The following is a 17,295-nucleotide window of genomic DNA, read 5'->3' as shown; positions in this document are numbered from 1 at the left end:
GATGGTGCCTACATAGTTCTATGGTCAACACCACTTGGCAGAGCCAGCATCATGACACCAATTATATTTTTAGCTATCTGTAAGAAAGGCATACTGGCCACAACTGTAAAGGTTGCATTATTGAAAATGGTCACTACAAGGGGGTGCTGATAAGAATTGAGACTTACCCAGAACAAATTGAGCTAGGAAGCTGTAACTGCCACACTATTCTACATGTTTCCCCAGAAAGTCAATGCACTTGCAACATCTGTCTTGCAGATTCTTAAGTCCCTGAAAATAAAATTATTCTGACTACTGGTGTAACCACTCATTTTCAGCATTAGTTGCCTCTGGAACTCTCCCACATTGTTGTCCCTTTAGGTGTTTTTTGAGATTGGGTAACAGATGATAGTCAGAAGGAGCCAGGTCAAGTGAAATAGGGTGGATGGGGCATCATTTGAAGGCCTAAGGAGATCAGTTTTGATGAGGCGTTGTCCTCTTTTGTTCGATTGTCAAAGTTTTGGGATCCACTTTTCTTCAAGCTTTCTTATTTCCAAGTCATTGTGGATAATTGAACCACCTCTCTCACATAATATTCCCAGATATGTAGCAATACTTTTGGCTGATATTCGGCGGTCCTCCATGATCAGGATGGCTTTCACATTTGCAGGCACAGAGACAGAAACAGGCCTTCCACTGGGTTTCTCACTTTCAAAACCAAAATGGGCAGTTTTAAAATTGACAACCCAACATTTAACTGCTGCATATGAAGGGTCGCAGTTGCCCAAAGTTTGTGATGTTTCACCATGGATTTGCTTTGCACCTTTCCCTTGAAACAGAAACTTCATTATGGTCCTATGCTCTTCCCCATTGCAGTTTTCTGGAGGTGCTGCCATGTTGGACCTGAAAATACATTTTTGGACCATTAAATGTAGACAAATTGGCCAATACACCCTGCCATTTACAGCTTCCTAGCACATTTGTTTCTGGGTAAGGCTCAATGTTTATCAGCACCCCCTCGTACTGCAAGGGTAAATTTTCCAAATGATCTCTAATGAATTGGTTTTATCTGTGGTTACCCTCAAAATTGTTTCTAAAGGTTGTTGAGAGACTACCTTGGATAGAGTAGATGACATATTGCCACCTAGTTGCCTGTCTACTGTAGATTGCTTTTCAGAGGCATTTACAATGGATTCCGCTCTTGTGAATGAGGCCCAACAGTTGGTGAAATTTGCAGCCTTTTTCACACTCTGCAAACTGCAAAACCAGCACCAAGCCCTGTACTGTACATTTAAACCCTTGGAACTGAACTATGGGCACAAGAGTTGTCATTAAAATATATTCCCCATTAGCAGCAAAGGATGTAAATCACTTTGTATGGACTAAATGCATTAGATAAATTAGCAGTGACATCATCACTATGCCACAAGTTGAAGAGGCGGGGCAGTGACATCACAATCTCCACCTTATACTGTCAGAAAATGCTTTACAGTCATTGAGAACATGTAGTGTTCTCTTGGTGGCACCAACCCCTAGAGAGACTTAGCAGGTAGGTTTTTTTTTTCATTTATTTTTTAATGCATGTTTTCTGATGTTTCTGGCTGGTCCATGAAATGCTTGATCTTCTTCCTCTTCACCTTCACCTCTGCTCCGGCTCTGATAACTCTTTGCATTCACAGTCTTGTGGGTTAAATGACATAGGGCAGGGGTAGGCAACCTCAGCCCTCCAGCTGTGGTGAAACTACAAATCCCATCATGCCTTTGCCTCTAGGAGGTCTGTGATTGTCAGGGTATTGCAATGTCTCATGGGACTTGTAGTTTCACCACAGCTGGAGGGCAGAGGTTGCTTACCCCTGACATAGGGTGTTGTTCAACCAAAAAGACTGAGGACCTCTTCTGGTGAAAATGAGGCACTGTCTGGCGTTAAGCTTCAATTACTTGTAGGGACTCCAAAAGTGCTGAAATCAGAGAATGGAAAATACAGAGAGGCAACTGTCATTCTCAGAAGCATTTAGCTCTTGCAGCTTACTTATTTTCCAATGACAGGTTTCCTTTAACAAAACTGAGGTGGGAAAACATGTTCGTTCTCGGCTTTACAGTCTAATGTTATTTGTCTTGCTGATTTAGCTTTTGTAATAATAACTAATTAGCAAATTTAATTACCCATATGCACTTAATAAATAAACGATAACAAACAAATTACAGCAGCAGAGGAAATGTTTACTTTTTATCTTGAATAACATAAAATTATGGAGTGACATTTAAGGACAATTTACTTTTTGGCTGCTGATGTCTTTTTATTGATGAAACTTCATGGAAAATCTTTAAGTGATGAGGAAGTGCTAGACATTTCTCTGCGGGAAGAAAACATGCTCAGACTTCGATCTCATACTGCTCTGTGCCTTCTGGGAGAAAGTGAAGGTAACCAAATCACATCAGACCAAAAAATAAAAATAAACATGATTGCGACGATAAGAGTGACTTGCATTTGATGCATGGACAGTTTTAACACAAGTCGATTTTATTAAAAGCACCATGGAAGTGCTAAGCCCCACCAAAGAGTACCTGCTAAAAATATAATTTATAGATTTTATTATAGGTGTCAGTTCAGGGGAGAAAAGTGCTAATCCGTCTTTCGTGTAAAGAAGTTTACTCTGCACTTGTGTAGAGATTGACAAATCCTAGGAAACATAGACATAAGTCAATCACATTTTTATTCTATTTAAAAGGGACTTTGTCCAATAAAAACTCTGAATCCAGGGATATTTTACGGTATAAGGAATTACAAATCTCCAATACAAGAGTCACTATGCTTACCTTTCGGCCTGTTTGTTAAAATGTAGACTTTAATATAGAAAAAATAATCCAGGAGGCACTGGGACCTTGATGTGTGTTCATACATAGTAGTGAGAGTACACAAACATTTGGAGAGCTGACTGGCTTAAAGTGGAGTTCCACCCATTTTTTTATGTTTGTCTGTGGTGCATGCCCTAATCTCATAGTGTTCAGAATGGACAATTTTTATTTATTTTGTTGCTTGTAAATACCTTTATTTTGTAGTCCTTCATTACTTCCTCCTCCTTATTAGCCTAGGCTATTAAGTCACAAGGCTATTCGCAAGGGTTTCTGGGATAGGCATCATGTATCCCAGTAGTCCTTGCAAATAGCCTATTTGCATAGAGAAGGGGCGGCAACTTCCTATGACACTCCCATTGCTATGGAAACCTGACTGAAACCTATTACATCGCTTGTGCAGCACTGAGCATGTGCAAGATCTGCAAGGCTGAAATCCAGGAAGTCATACAGTCTGGCTTCATGATACCCACACTTAAGATGGCCACGGTCTATTTCAAGATTATAAACTAACTAAATGCTGTAACAACCTAACAAAACGGACCTTAGTTTACAGACTAACTTTACTAGACTACATTAAGCTTGTGTATTACAGGGGTATTTATATTTAAAAGTGAAATTGTGGGTGGAACTCCCCTTTAAGTTAGGCTGCTCACAACAGACAGGGCTGCCCTCCACTGGGTACCCAGCGGGTTACCAATTAAAAAAAAAATCACCAATTGAAGGAGTGCCAGACCAAAAAGTAAAAGAGTCCAAATTTAGTTATTGGTTTACATTAAAAACAGCTAATGTGTTTCAGTGGTCAATGAAAGCTCCCCCTTCATCAGGGCTACATATGACTTATGATTATACCAGTTACATTTACTATGTAAACCAATAAATTAATTTGAACTCTTTTATCCTTTGGTTTTCCACTCCTTCCATTAGTACATGTTTGTTGAAGTGAATCCCTTGTGCAGCTCATCGGCTACTGCAGGCATTCATCTGGTCAGATGGGTTAAATACCTGTTTCTCTTGCCATATGCTGTAGCTGCTGCTGCTTGCTCATACATCCCTCAGCTTTCTGGCTGCCTTTTTGTTAAAATGCAGATTCTTCATTGCTCACCCCCATAGCACACACTTCCAGGTGTAAAATTCTCCACCATACACCAGTGTTGGGCACTTTTCTCCTGCCAGTAAATGCCGGTGACAGGAAAAGGTTGTCAGTTAAAAATATGGCTGTGGTGCTCAGCTCGGAACTGCACATGCGCTGTCTGGAGCCAGCCTGAGAACATTTCAGTGCTTGCTACAGTGTGTTCAGGGGCACAAGTGGCCGGGTCTGGTGGAGCAGAGCGAGCCGAGTGACCAGTGCCTTGTGTTGCCTATGGGATGGAAGCAAGGCCTATGGGATGGAAGCAAGGCAAGCCAGTAGCGAGACTGTCAGTGCTGTTTGGAGTGGAGTGGACTAAAGGAACCACCTGGCATGGAGAGAAACCATCGCTGTGACTCAGGAGGGGACATGCAATGTCGTTGAGATCTCATCATCTGTGTTGCTGTACACTGCTGTCACTGTGAGAGTCAATTTCATGTGTGTGCCTGCCCATTCTAATTTATTGTCCTTCTAAATCCTGTCCCTGAGATACTTGCTTACTAGATGAATGAATGACTTGTATAGTGCTACACATGCGAACTGAATCGCCTCTAGGTGATTTTTGCAGCCAGTGCCTTCCTGGCTGGTGCGGTCATTTTACCCCATAGGAAATTAATACAGATATAGAGGAGTTTAGTAAAGGAAATGGTCCCATTATGGACTTAGGGTCAGGGTCTCATCCAACTGGATGCTACAACCTCTGGAGATCTCAGCTGGCCTTCTTTACTAGGAAGCTTATATATAGGGTCTCCCGAATCATTTTGAACATGCCTAGAGCAAGTAGAAGATCAGGGACAGAGACCCAGCTGGCAATGTAAAGTTATTAGTCTAGAGAGAGGTTCCTGGCAACTAGGGTCATGACATGGACAATACCTGCAGAAAAGGAACATTCCCGTAACCAAAAAAGTAACATTTGTACACATAGTTACATTGGTCCAGCTTGGGCCAATGTACCTATGTACATATCATACCTAGCCAAATCCCCTGGAAACTGGAAATCCCTGAAGTAGACACCACTTCTCCAGTCATCTCCACTTGATTCTGAGCCCTGTGCTGACTGAGCAGCTGGCCTGATGTGTATTTCCGTGCATCTGAAATTGCAATTCTTTTGATGCATTGTAATAAATCCTTAGTGAGCACTATTAACTATTTATCTTTTTATGGGCTTGTTTGGCAATGTTAAATTGACCTGTGAGAGTGGAAAAAGTCCATGGGGTTTGGAGTGGTATCCTAAACATCTATATCAAGGAGGAGTCATTGGTATAGCCACCTTTTATTGAGAGGTTTGTTTTGACCTCCTATTTTATATTGAGGTCCATCACCAAAGGTGAGAGTACACCTAAATGGACACAGTGGTGATTGGAGAAGAGCACAGATTTCAGTTGTGGAACAAGAACACATTGCATTGTGTTGTACTGTATATAAGAAAAAGTGGTCATTTATAATGAAGTTTATATTATAATTGAAATATATTGTTTGATTCACTATTGGCACATTTGTAGTATTTTACAGTATATAACTTTAAAACTACACTGGTTAGTATAGTGCATATTTATTGATTTTATTCTTCTGTAAAGTCACTGATTAGAGCGCTGCACTGAATATATATTATATTGTTTGCTTTGTGTTCTGGTGTTAGCAGTTGTTTTATGTTAGGTGTATTGTAAGAATAAAAAAAAAGGGGGGGGGTGTCGCGCTAATATTTAGACAATAAATGAATTATTGAAAGGTGCAAACAAAAAATGATGCCAAATAATAAGTGAATAGTAAAATAGTGCAAACGACAGATAATCATATACAATAACATACAGCGAAGAGGTTGTTTCTCCCTCCCAGGGCCACGATTAAATAACTGGGAGGAACAAACAACCTCTTCACCTGTTTCTGAGCTTGCAAATGTCTGAAGAGCATCCTGTTTAGCAAGCCTGTATACAAAGCATTTTGAAAAAAGTTGATTAGGTTTCTAGAGCCCTCTCGGCAACCAATACTTCCAGTCTGAAAGTGAGGGAGAGACACAGCCCAAGGGACATAGAGGACGAAAGTAAGGAGCCCAGCGGCATACCTATCTGTGATTTATCAAGACCCCGCAGAGGTTATATCTGCAGGCCTATACGACCTTACTAACACAGGAGGTCCAATGTGTCTGGTAAGGGTGTCCATTTTTTCACCTGGTGTATCCCTCAAGGAGTGGCTTTCATCTTTCATCTTGGTGACGGTGGATCTACTTTTTAAACGTTATTTTCACGTTTCACTTACCATCACTTTTGACTTGTAATACTGGGATTTGTTTATGTTTATACATTCACATATGTATACACTATATGAGGAACTTAGAACATCCAGCTAATGGCTGTAGGTATATGATTATCTGTTGTTTGCACTATTTTACTATTCACCTATTATTTGGCCAAATTTTTTGTTTGCACCTTTTAATAATTCATTCATTGTCTAAATATTAGCACGACCCCCCCCCTTTTTTCTATTTTTTTTATACATGAGTATCACATGTTTGCAGGTGTCACAGCTTTTTCTTCAGCACTAATTTTTTCAATTTTATTTACTTTAGCGCAGTATTTCCCCCTTGAGATTTACACTTTGTGTATTGTTAGAATTATTTACTTAGTGCAAGAGTAACATTTTTCCCTTTTTTTCGGTATATACATAGTTACAGTGGTCCAAGCTGGACCAATGTAACTATTGTGACAGGAAGTCAGGTAAATCTGTGGGTGTTGTCACAGACGGGACATACATTTCTGCCTTGTTAGACAATACACTAATTGTTATTAGGCGTCGGCTGAAAAATGTAGCCAGGAAAGGTTTGAGGCCGTTGAAAAACCTCAGCTGTTCAGAATGAGGCAATTAAGGCCTCTATAAGTAGTCCAAAGGATTACCACTAATTGGCTGCATCATTCCTAAGGCTTTGTGTGTAGGAGAGCAGCACTGAAAGTCTCCTGAGGAGGTGAGGAGACCATTAATTTTTCTGTGTGATAAAAATCAAAAGAATATTGTTTTCTGCTGTACGACCAGCACTGTCTGCCCAGCGCTAGGCTGAGCCAGACTCCATAGATAGGTTTCTGTGTGGAAGGTAGACGGCCAGAGTGGCTAGGGTTTATTTTATGTTTGATTGTGTTAATGCTGTTTGGATGCTTGCAATTGTTTTCCAGCAAGATGGAAAAATAAACCAAAAACTTTGTTTTCAACCGTCTTCAACTGCCAGTCTGTATAAATTCAGTGTGTGGTGAACCCATCCAAGGGGTCACACACCCCGCTACCGAGCTAACCCCTTACATATGGTGCATTCAAGCGGGCATCTAGACTGTGGAATCCGGGTCCTTGCTCCGTGGTGAGTCGAAGCAGGAACTACTGCAATCTGTGTGTGCAGCTGAGGAGAGCTTGCATGAAGTGAAAAGCAACTTGCTTTAAAGCAGTGTTTCTCAATTCCAGTCCTCAGGCCCCCCCAACAGGTCAGGTTTTCAGGATTTCCCTCAGATGAAAAGGCTGTGGTAATTACTAAGGCAGTGAAACTGATCAAATCACCTGTGCAAAATAATGGAAATCCTGAAAACCTGACCTGTTGGGGGGGCCTGAGGACTGGAATTGAGAAACACTGCTTTAAAGTGACAGTGCTTCATTTTTTTTGTTTGACGGCGACAAAAGTATGGTGGAGTGCCGCGGGCAGTTAAAGTAAACCCAAAATGGAGGAGATACTGAAACAGCTGGTTTTATCAAATGCAAATCAACAGCAGATGAATGCAGATTTGCAGCGGAGCCTTGCAGCTCAAAAACAGGCTCACCGAGAGAGCATTGCAGGCTTAGAACAGAGACACCAGCAGCAAAAGGAGGCTATCGTGACACAGCAACAAAGCCCAGCAGAGAATTGTCTGTTGTTGGAGGAGTGCAAAGACTTTGAAATATTTTACTCATTTACTGGTATCCTTGGAAACAGTCCACCCTTAACATCTCACTGGGAGCAGTGGGACACATATTGTGAGGATCTGACCAAGGACACAAAGCTAACTAGTTTTGAAATATGGGGAACAAAAGAGGTGGATTATCTTCGTCTTGATGACTTTTCAAGTCCCTATCAGGATGAAGAAGTTATCAGTAAAACCCCCACTCTTGCTCAGCTAAACAGTGAGGAGCTTTGTGAAGACCTATTTGAAAGAGTCCCCATACCTGTGCAAAAGGCTTTGAGTGGTGCTGAAATGAACATGGATGAAATTGATCAGGTGATCATAGTGGGTGGAGCCACTCATGTACCTAAAGTTCAAGAATGGCTTCTTAAAGCAGTGGGCAAGGAGGAATTGGGAAAGAACATAAATGCAGATGAAGCAGCAGCTATGGGGGCTGTATATCAAGCAGCTGCTCTTAGCAAGGCATTCAAAGTTAAGCCATTTGTAGTTCGAGATGCAGCCAAGGAAAATACTTGTTTTTGTGGTGCTGTAGCCAAAAAACAGGAAAGAACAATTGAAGAGCCCTCCATAGGCCGAAGAAGCTGTGCCATTTTGCCTTTCATAAAGACTCAAAAGCTTTTCTGTCCTCAGCAGAATGTGGCCATAATTGGAAGTGTGAGAAGCCCAGCCATGGAAGTGGACTGTTACAGCCCCGAACACTCAGATGACGGTGGTGCAACCCCAGTTCAAGATGAGCATGACTCTGATGATGAGGGAAATAACAGACAACATGGATCAGATGTTGAAAGTCCAGTGCATTGATATGAGAATGACAACAGCGATGATGGTAGCAATAATCGTAATGCTAGTGACTCTGAAAATGAAGATGCTCAAAATCACACTGCCAGTGATTCGGATGATGAGCCAACCAGACAAAAAGGCAGTGGTAATGATGATACACCTGTGAAAGGAGGAGCCAGTGACTCAGAGGAAGAAGAAGAAGACAATGAAGATGACAAACATGATATCAGTGATACCTTCTCAGAGCCAGGTTATGAAAATGATTCTGTTGAAGATTTGAAAGGAATAACTGCCGTGTCATCGAGGAAAAGAGGAAAGCGAAGGTATTTCTGGGAATATAGCGAGCAATTAATGCCTTCTCAACAGGAAGGGATGCTGAGACCGTCTGAATGGGACAGAGACACGCTTCCCAGTAATATGTACCAGAAGAATGGTCTGCATCACGACAAGTACACTGTGAAGAAATCTCGCAGAACAGATGTGGAAGACCTGACTCCAAATCCAAGAAAACTTCTGCAGATTGGTGGTGAACTGCGTAAACTGAATAAAGTAATGAGTGACCTAACACCCGTATCGAAGCTTCCTGTCACTGCCAGGCCGCGATCTTGTAAGGAGAAAAACAAGCTGGCTTCCAGAGCTTGCCGTAAAAAAAAAAAAAGAAAGCCCAGTATGAAGCCAATAAAGTGAAGCTGTGGGGCCTGAATATGATAATTTGCTGTTTGTGATCAATTTAATAAAACAAGAGATAATGACACGAATACAAATCCCCTGGGTGAAATGGGCTTTGGATTCTCTCCAGTACTACCTCGTGGGTAGACAGTTTTAACTGGTGATGGATCATGCCTCATTGAAGTGGATGGCACAGAACAAAGAGACCAATAGGAGAATAAATAGGTGGTTCCTGGCCCTCCAGGAATTTTGTTTTGTGGTAACGCATCGCCCCGGTGCTAAAATGGGGAATGAAGATGGGTCGTCCCGAGTGCATGCCTGCCTGGCAACCTGTGTCCCAACCCTAGGGTTGAAACAAGAGGGGGGGTATGTGACAGGAAGTCAGGTAAATCTGTGGGTGTTGTCACAGACAGGACATACATTTCTGCCTTGTTAGACAATACACTAATTATTAGGCGTCGGGTGAAAAATGTAGCCAGGAAAGGATTGAGGCCGTTGAAAAACTTCAGCTGTTCAGAATGAGGCAATTAAGGCCTCTATAAGTAGTCCAAAGGATTACCACTAATTGGCTGCATCATTCCGAAGGCTTTGTGTGTAGGAGAGCACCACTGAAAGTCTCCTGAGGAGGTGAGGAGACCGTTGATTTTTCTGTGTGATAAAAATCAAAAGACTATTGTTTTCTGCTGTACGACCAGCACTGTCTGCCCAGCGCTAGGCTGAGCCAGACTCCATAGATAGGTTCCTGTGTGGAAGGTAGACGCCCAGAGTGGCTAGGGTTTATTTTATGTTTGATTTTGTTTATGCTGTTTGGATGCTTGCAATTGTTTTCCAGCAAGATGGAAAAATAAACCAAAAACTTTGTTTTCAACCGTCTTCGACTGCCAGTCTGTATAAATTCAGTGTGTGGTGAACCCATCCAAGGGGTCACACACCCCGCTACCGAGCTAACCCCTTACACTATGTATAAAATATCCATACCTGGAATTCTTCTTTACTCTTGCATACAATTGCAAATGATTAGGGAAATATGGGAATGCTAAGAATCAAACCCCAGTGAAAACATTTTTTCATGGAGTTGCTTTATTTATATATGTATATCCTCTAAAAGTAATATTTTTGTCTGCATGAACTTATTGCCAACAACTGTACATTCTCAAGTAAGCACGAGGTAGTATTCGGTCCATCTACTACACAGTATGCTTTCAAAATCTTGTTTGGGTGGAACTTTTCCCAAAATGCACTTAGACCACTATGCTCTGAAAAGGTTACCTGCAGATTAGTGAAACAACTCTTCCATGGACCTTAACATAACGGTAACTTAAAGGATTGCGTGACCATAGTATTTAATTCCAGGTTATAGCTCAGGTAGCAGTTATGTACACTTGATTTTGTTGTGTTTTTATTGAGTTGCTGCAGCAGTACCACACCTAGATGTTGTGCAGTATATCTGTTTCTTACAGCGAAAATCAAGCTCTTAATCAATTTATTTCAATTAATTACCTGATGCCTTAATGGAAAAAATTAGAACGGTGCTTGAGACAATTACCTTTTTTTGTGTTGTAAGTTTAAAATGTTTATGACATTTTGTTTTCTTCTACCTTACAATCAAAAGCAGGTAGAGCAAAATAACAATATACAATAACCCCTTCTCCATGCTTCAAATAGTGAAAAAAAAATTAAAGTAAAATAAAATGTAAAGAAATCTCTCAAATAAATCACTCCTACTACTCTTTAAACAAATATCATAAAGTAATCAAACAATTACGGGCCAGATTCAGATAGAATTGCGTAAGTTTCGGCGGGCGTAGCGTATCTCAGATACTTTACGCCGCCGTAACTTAGAGCGGCAGGTCCCGTATTCAGAAAGAACTTGCGCTCTAAGTTATGGCGGCATAGTGTAACTGGTCCGGCGTAAGCCCGCCTAATTCAAAGTAGGTATGTAGTAGGCGCGTTGTATGCTAATGACCCCACGTAATTGACGCTCCTAACGAACGGCGTATGCGCCGTCCGTGAAAGTATCCCAGGGCGCATGCTCCAAATTACGCCGCAAATAGTCGATGCTTTAGACGTGAACGTAACTTAAGCACAGCCCTATTCGCGTACGATTTACGCAAGCGACGTAAACGATGCAAAATTTGACGCTATATGAGGCGTTGACGCAAAATTCGACGCCTCATATAGCAGGGGTAACTTTGACGTAAATCAATGCGCCGGGCGCACGTACGTTTCTGAATCGGCGTATCTAGCTCATTTGCATATTCTATGCGGAAATCAACGGAAGCGCCACCTAGTGGCCAGCGTAAATATGCACCCCAAGATACAACGGCGTAGGAGACTTACGCCGCTCGTATCTAGGAAACAGTGAGGCGTATCTGATTCTATGAATCAGGCGCAGAGATGTGACGCCTCACACTCAGAGTTACGACGGCGTATCTGGAGATACGCCGCCGTAACTCCTTTCTGAATCTGGCCCATAGTGCGCAAATCACTAGCAGCACTGTGAAAAACATATAGACAAGTAAACAAAAAAAATTAGAAAAAATATATATTGCTGATAGGATGTGGATGGGCGTAAACGGGGGTTGATTTTACTGATTCACTGCACATAAAGCGGTCATGTTGATTATGTCATATGTGTTAGGCTAAGCTTCAAGAATTTGCCTGGTGAGCCTCATTTTATATGGAACAAATAGGTTTATATTTTTTTTACTTTATTGGAAGTGTTTTTTTCTTCTTAGGCCCCGTAGAGACGAGCGGACAGTCCGATGAAAACGGTCCGCCGGACCGTTTTCATCGGACATGTCCGCTCGGAGATTTCCGTCTGATGGTTGCACACACCATCAAACAGAAATCTGCGCAGTCAGGATACGCGGTGACGTGGCCGCGACGATGACGCGGCGACGTGCGTGACCCTGGAAGGTCAATGCTTCCATGCATGCGTCGAATCACTTCGACGCATGCGAGGGCTTTCGGCCGAGCGGACATGTCCGGTGAGTCGTACAGACGACCGAACATGTCCGATGGACATGTTTCTTAGCATGCTAAGAAATTTTTGTCCGCTGGAAAACGGTCGGCTGGACAAATGTCCGCTGGAAAACTGTCCGAAAGACCGTATACACGACCGAAGATGTCCGCTGAAACTGGTCCGCAGACCAGTTTCAGCGGACATGTTCGGTCGTGTGTACGAGGCCTTACATGTCATGAGCCTATTATCACACTGAAAGCTGAGTTCAGAAGGAGAGGTGTTTGTTAAGGAGAAGCAAAATTGGAAATGGATGCCATTCTAAAGAGCTTTTGCCTATCTGAAATATGAGAGGCAATCAATATGATCTGGTGAGCTACACTGGATTGGGGTGATTAGTGGTTGTCACTGAAGGCACCATTAGTAATACATACAATGGAACCTTGGATTACGAGCATAATCATCAATTTCAGGAGAATGCTCGTAATCCAAAGTACTCACATATCAAAGCGAGTTTCCCCATTGAAGTCAATGGAAATGAAAATAATTTGTTCCGCATTGACTTCAATGGCATGATACCGCATGTGGCCAGAGGTGGGGGGGCATCAGAAAAGCCTTGGAAACACACGGAAAGGCCCGAGGACAGCTCGGTTGACCTCGGCAAACCTCAGAAAGGCTTGGGAACTGAGTATTTCTGAGTCTTTCCGAACAACAGTGATCTGTCACGCACTGCTATTTTAAGGTCTATCCATAGATTTTCAATTATGTTGAGGTCAGGAGATTGTGAAGGCCATGGCAAAACCTTCAGTTTACGCCTCTTGATGTATTCCCCTGTGGATTTTGAGGTGTTTTTAGGATTATTATCCATTTGTAGAAGCCATCCTCTCTTTAACTTCAGCTTTTTCACAGATGGCATCAAGTTACCATTCCAAATTAGCTGAAATTTTATTGAATCCATTTTTCCTTCTACTCGTGAAATGTTCCCTGTGCCACTGGCTGCAATACAACCCCAAAGCATGATTGATCCACCCCCATGCTTAACAGTTGGACAGAGGTTCTTTTCATTCAATTCTTTGCCCTTTCTTCTCCAAACGTACCTTTGCTCATTCCGGCCAAAAAGTACTATTTTAACCTCAAAGGTCCACAGAACTTGTTTCCAAAATGCATCAGGCTTGTCTATATGTTCATTTGCAAAGTTCAAACGCTGATTTTTGTGGTGAGGACGTAGAGGAGGTTTTCTTCTGATGACTCTTCCATGAAGACCATATTTGTACAAGTATCTCTTTATAGTGTAATAGTGTACCACAACTCCAGTGTCTGCCAGATCTTTCTGGAGGGATTGTGCAGTCAAACGTGGGTTTTGAATTGCTTTTCTCACAATCCTGCGAGCTGTTCTGTCTGATATTTTTCTTGGTCTTCCAGATCTTGCTTTAACTTCCACTGTTCCTGATGACTGCCATTTCTTAATTACATTCAGAACAGAGGATATTGACATCTGAAAACGTGTTGCTATCTTCTTATAGCCTTCTCCAGCTTTGTGAGCATCAACTATTTTCAGTTTCAGTTTTCTAGACAACTGCTTAGAAGAACCCATGGTGCTGATTGTTGGGGCAAGGTCAGATGAGTCTGGGCATTTAAAACCTTTGAGATTGACATCACCTGGTCTTCCCAGACGATGATTGAGAACAATCCATGACACTGGCAGGTCTCAGCTTTGCAAAGGGGACAGTGAATGCTATAAATTCTGCAGGGTGCCCAAACTTTTGCAGACGCCATTTTTTTGTTTTCTGTAATTTTAAAAGTGTAAATGATGGAAATAAAATCTAACTTTTTTTGACATGTTATAAGAATGTCTAATCTGTAATTTGATGCCTTTTGGAGATTTTTCCATCTTTCCTTGGCTTCGTTATGCACATTAATACAAATTTTTACCTGGGGTGCCCAAACTTTCGATCCCCACTGTAAATGTTTTTCACTTTACATTTTATTATTACTTTGTTACATTTTGCTTTTAAAATTGTGTTGTGTATTTGAACAAATAAACACAAAAACGCAAGGCTCCTGTAGGAAATCACATAAAATATTTTTCAATTATATTACTCATGCCCCGGTAATGCAACAATGTCACAAGGGTCATTTACATCAGAGTGGCAAGCCATATGTTTTTTTTTTCAATTTTTTTTTCCAATGCTCTTCTTAAGTTATGGTTTTGTAAGTCAAAGGTGAGCTCTGGATGCCATGTGTTAATGTATCATGCACAACAGAGAAGGAGCAGGGTTTATCAGAGGAGATCCCAGTATAGCAGGTAATAACATAGAGGACAACAATACACAATTCCATTTATTAAGCTGCACCTCTTGATTTACAAGACTATTTTAGCTGTCCTTTCATGTATGTTTTAACCCTTGCCAGGCTCATAACCCAGGTAGAGTTGAAAAGGTGGAGTGATACTGAACATCAAAACCAAAACATCATAAATAATAAAACGTGACATAAATTATTTTTGTTGGAATATTATGGCCACAGATTTTATTAAACGAACCTTCACCCTACCAATGATCTCACCTCTCCACCCCTCCTCCTTTCCTTTGCTGGAATAGGACATCAGTTTTTTTTTGTATGTTAAATACGCCCGGACTCCCCTTGCAGCTCACTTACCTTAGGAAAATGATGTGCACACTGGCCGCTGTGCCTCCCGGGATATGTATGTCACATATCCCAGGATGCATAGGCTTTCATTGATGAACAGGAGGAGGGGAGGGAACGGGCCCACCAATGCATTATCAAGAGGCCCACCTGATGAACCCAGAAGAGATGGTAAGGTTTCTTTTGATGACGTCAGAGAAAACATGACGGTGTGTAATGGAGCTGTGGCCAGGAATGAGATGATCTCAGCAGGTCAACGCTTGATCCACTGGATGGGTGAATATTTGAAATGTCCATATACCACCATCAGGTAAGTAATGCAAAACAAAGATGAGAGTTTAGCTGCAGATCCTCTTGCCGACCATATACTGTACATATATGGCGGCAAGACGGCTCCCTTGTGCACAATCACGTGCCTGTACATAATCCTGCACTTCTGTGACCGAGGCACACACACACGCCTCCAGCAACCCGCTACCACTGTGATTGGACACAGTGTGAGCTAATCAGCGGGTCAGGCGGAGTCTATGTTTGCCAGGTTCCACCGATCATTCCCGAGAGACGCAGATCGCCGTTCTGTTAGTAGGGAGGGTAGATATCACTGTATGAGTGACACTGGTCCCCCAAAAAAGTGTCACTTAGTGTCCAATTTGTTCGCTGCAATGTCGCACTCCTGCTATAAGTCACTGATCGCTGCCATTACTAGTAAAACTAAATAAATAAAAATTCAATGAATATATGCCATAGTTTGTCAATTATGGAGTATATGGTTGATAATATTTAAAGATGATATGTATAAGCAATAACTTTATTATTCTTAATACCAACAATAGAAAGGGCTGCGGCCAATTAATACCAAGTTTGGTTACTAGTCTTATAGTCTTCATTCATTCCCATATATATTGACCTAAATTTATAAAAAAAAAATATTTTTTACATTATTTTATTGGATATGTTTTGTGGCAGAAGCTGAAGCAGAAACTGTGCACAAATAGTCCCACAACATGGACACTGACTTACCAGAAGTATTAAGTGAAAAAACAGATACATAAGTAAGTGCCGCCCATTACAAGCCCCAAAAATTAGCCAACAGGCGTTCACCTGACAGCAAACAACTTTGTATTCTGTGGCTTGAGGTACATTAAGCTATTCACCGGATACAGAAGTAAGTGTCGGCCATTACAGGTCCCAAAAATTAGCTCCCAGGCGTTAACCTGACAGCAAACAACCTTGTATTCTGTGGCTGGTGGTACATTAGGCATTGTAACAGCACTGGTGAACGGAGTGAACCACAACTGCGGTTAGCAAGCAATTCAATGCGATTCTCTATGCGACAACTCAGTATTAGGCCCCAGGCATCACTCCTCGCAACAGGGGTTTGGGGGATCTATACATCATCTCTGTGTCACATAAAGAAAAGTGTTGAGCTACAAAGCATGGACGCATTACAACATGCGACCAAGGCTTAGCGTTTAAAATGAGTTCCCAATACAACACTACATGCAGGTGATTATAAGTAAGGGACCCCAGGCGTCACTCCTAGCAACAGGAGTTTGGGGGTTCTCTACATCATATCAACCTTAGCATGTAGAGATGTATTTAGGCCACTAGGGGAGATGCTATAAAATAGCATCAACCTCTAGCATAGAAAAGTTAGAGCGAACATGTTCAACAATTAGGACAAGGCCTAGAAGTATTTTATACTTCTGTCAAGCACGTAGTAAATTGTATTTGTAGTAACAAGTATTAATTGCATACGAGAGATAGTGTAGCTCCGGTACTTTGAGGATACACGTATAATACACAAGTTCCACTGTCAACAAATAGAAACGTATGAGAGGCAATACAGCTCAGGTACTTTGAGAGTACATATAGTATTAGTAGTAACAAGTACTAATTGCGTATGAGAGGCAATATAGCTCAGGTACTTTGAGATTACATATAGTATTAGTAGTAACAAGTACTAATTGCGTATGAGAGGCAATATAGCTCAGGTACTTTGAGATTACATATAGTATTAGTAGTAACAAGTATTATTGCATATGAGATGCAATATAGCTCAGGTACTTTGAGAGTACATATAGTATTAGTAGTAACAAGTACTAATTGCATATGAGAGGCAATATAGCTCAGGTACTTTGAGATTACATATAGTATTAGTAGTAACAAGTATTATTGCATATGAGAGGCAATATAGCTCAGGTACTTTGAGAGTACATATAGTATTAGCCCACGGCCACAGGCGTTCACCGGACAGCAAACAACTTTGTATTCTGTGGCTGGTGGTACATTAGGCATTCACCGGATACAGTAGTAAGTGTCGGCCATTACAGGCCCCAAAAATTAGCCCACGGCCACAGGCG

At 41.6% G+C, this 17,295-nt stretch overlaps 1 protein-coding gene and 1 pseudogene across 1 annotated transcript; both read left to right on the top strand.

The window, feature by feature from the left end:
- Positions 1-2,282: 2,282 nt before the first annotated feature.
- Positions 2,283-8,676, top strand: LOC120935638 (CREB3 regulatory factor-like). Its single transcript, XM_040347689.1, has 2 exons — positions 2,283-2,400; positions 7,778-8,676. The coding sequence occupies exons 1-2, from the start codon at positions 2,283-2,285 to the stop codon at positions 8,674-8,676; spliced, it is 1,017 nt and encodes a 338-aa protein (XP_040203623.1).
- A 22-nt stretch (positions 8,677-8,698) lies between these two features.
- LOC120935637 lies at positions 8,699-9,412 on the top strand (annotated as a pseudogene).
- The last annotated feature ends 7,883 nt before the right edge of the window (positions 9,413-17,295 follow it).

Source organism: Rana temporaria, chromosome 4 (assembly GCF_905171775.1).
Source record: "Rana temporaria chromosome 4, aRanTem1.1, whole genome shotgun sequence".
Taxonomy (NCBI): domain Eukaryota; kingdom Metazoa; phylum Chordata; class Amphibia; order Anura; family Ranidae; genus Rana; species Rana temporaria.
The sequence above is the reverse complement of the archived record's forward strand: the minus strand, read 5'-3'. Positions and strand labels throughout refer to the sequence as shown.

Excerpts from the sequence above, each read along its gene's own strand:
- LOC120935638 (XM_040347689.1), top strand. The coding sequence starts at position 2,283 with ATGAAACTTCATGGAAAATCTTTAAGTGATGAGGAAGTGCTAGACATT. Across the intron at positions 2,401-7,777 it reads CCTTCTGGGAGAAAGTGAAG|AACAGAGACACCAGCAGCAA; the intron begins GTAACCAAATCA and ends TTGCAGGCTTAG.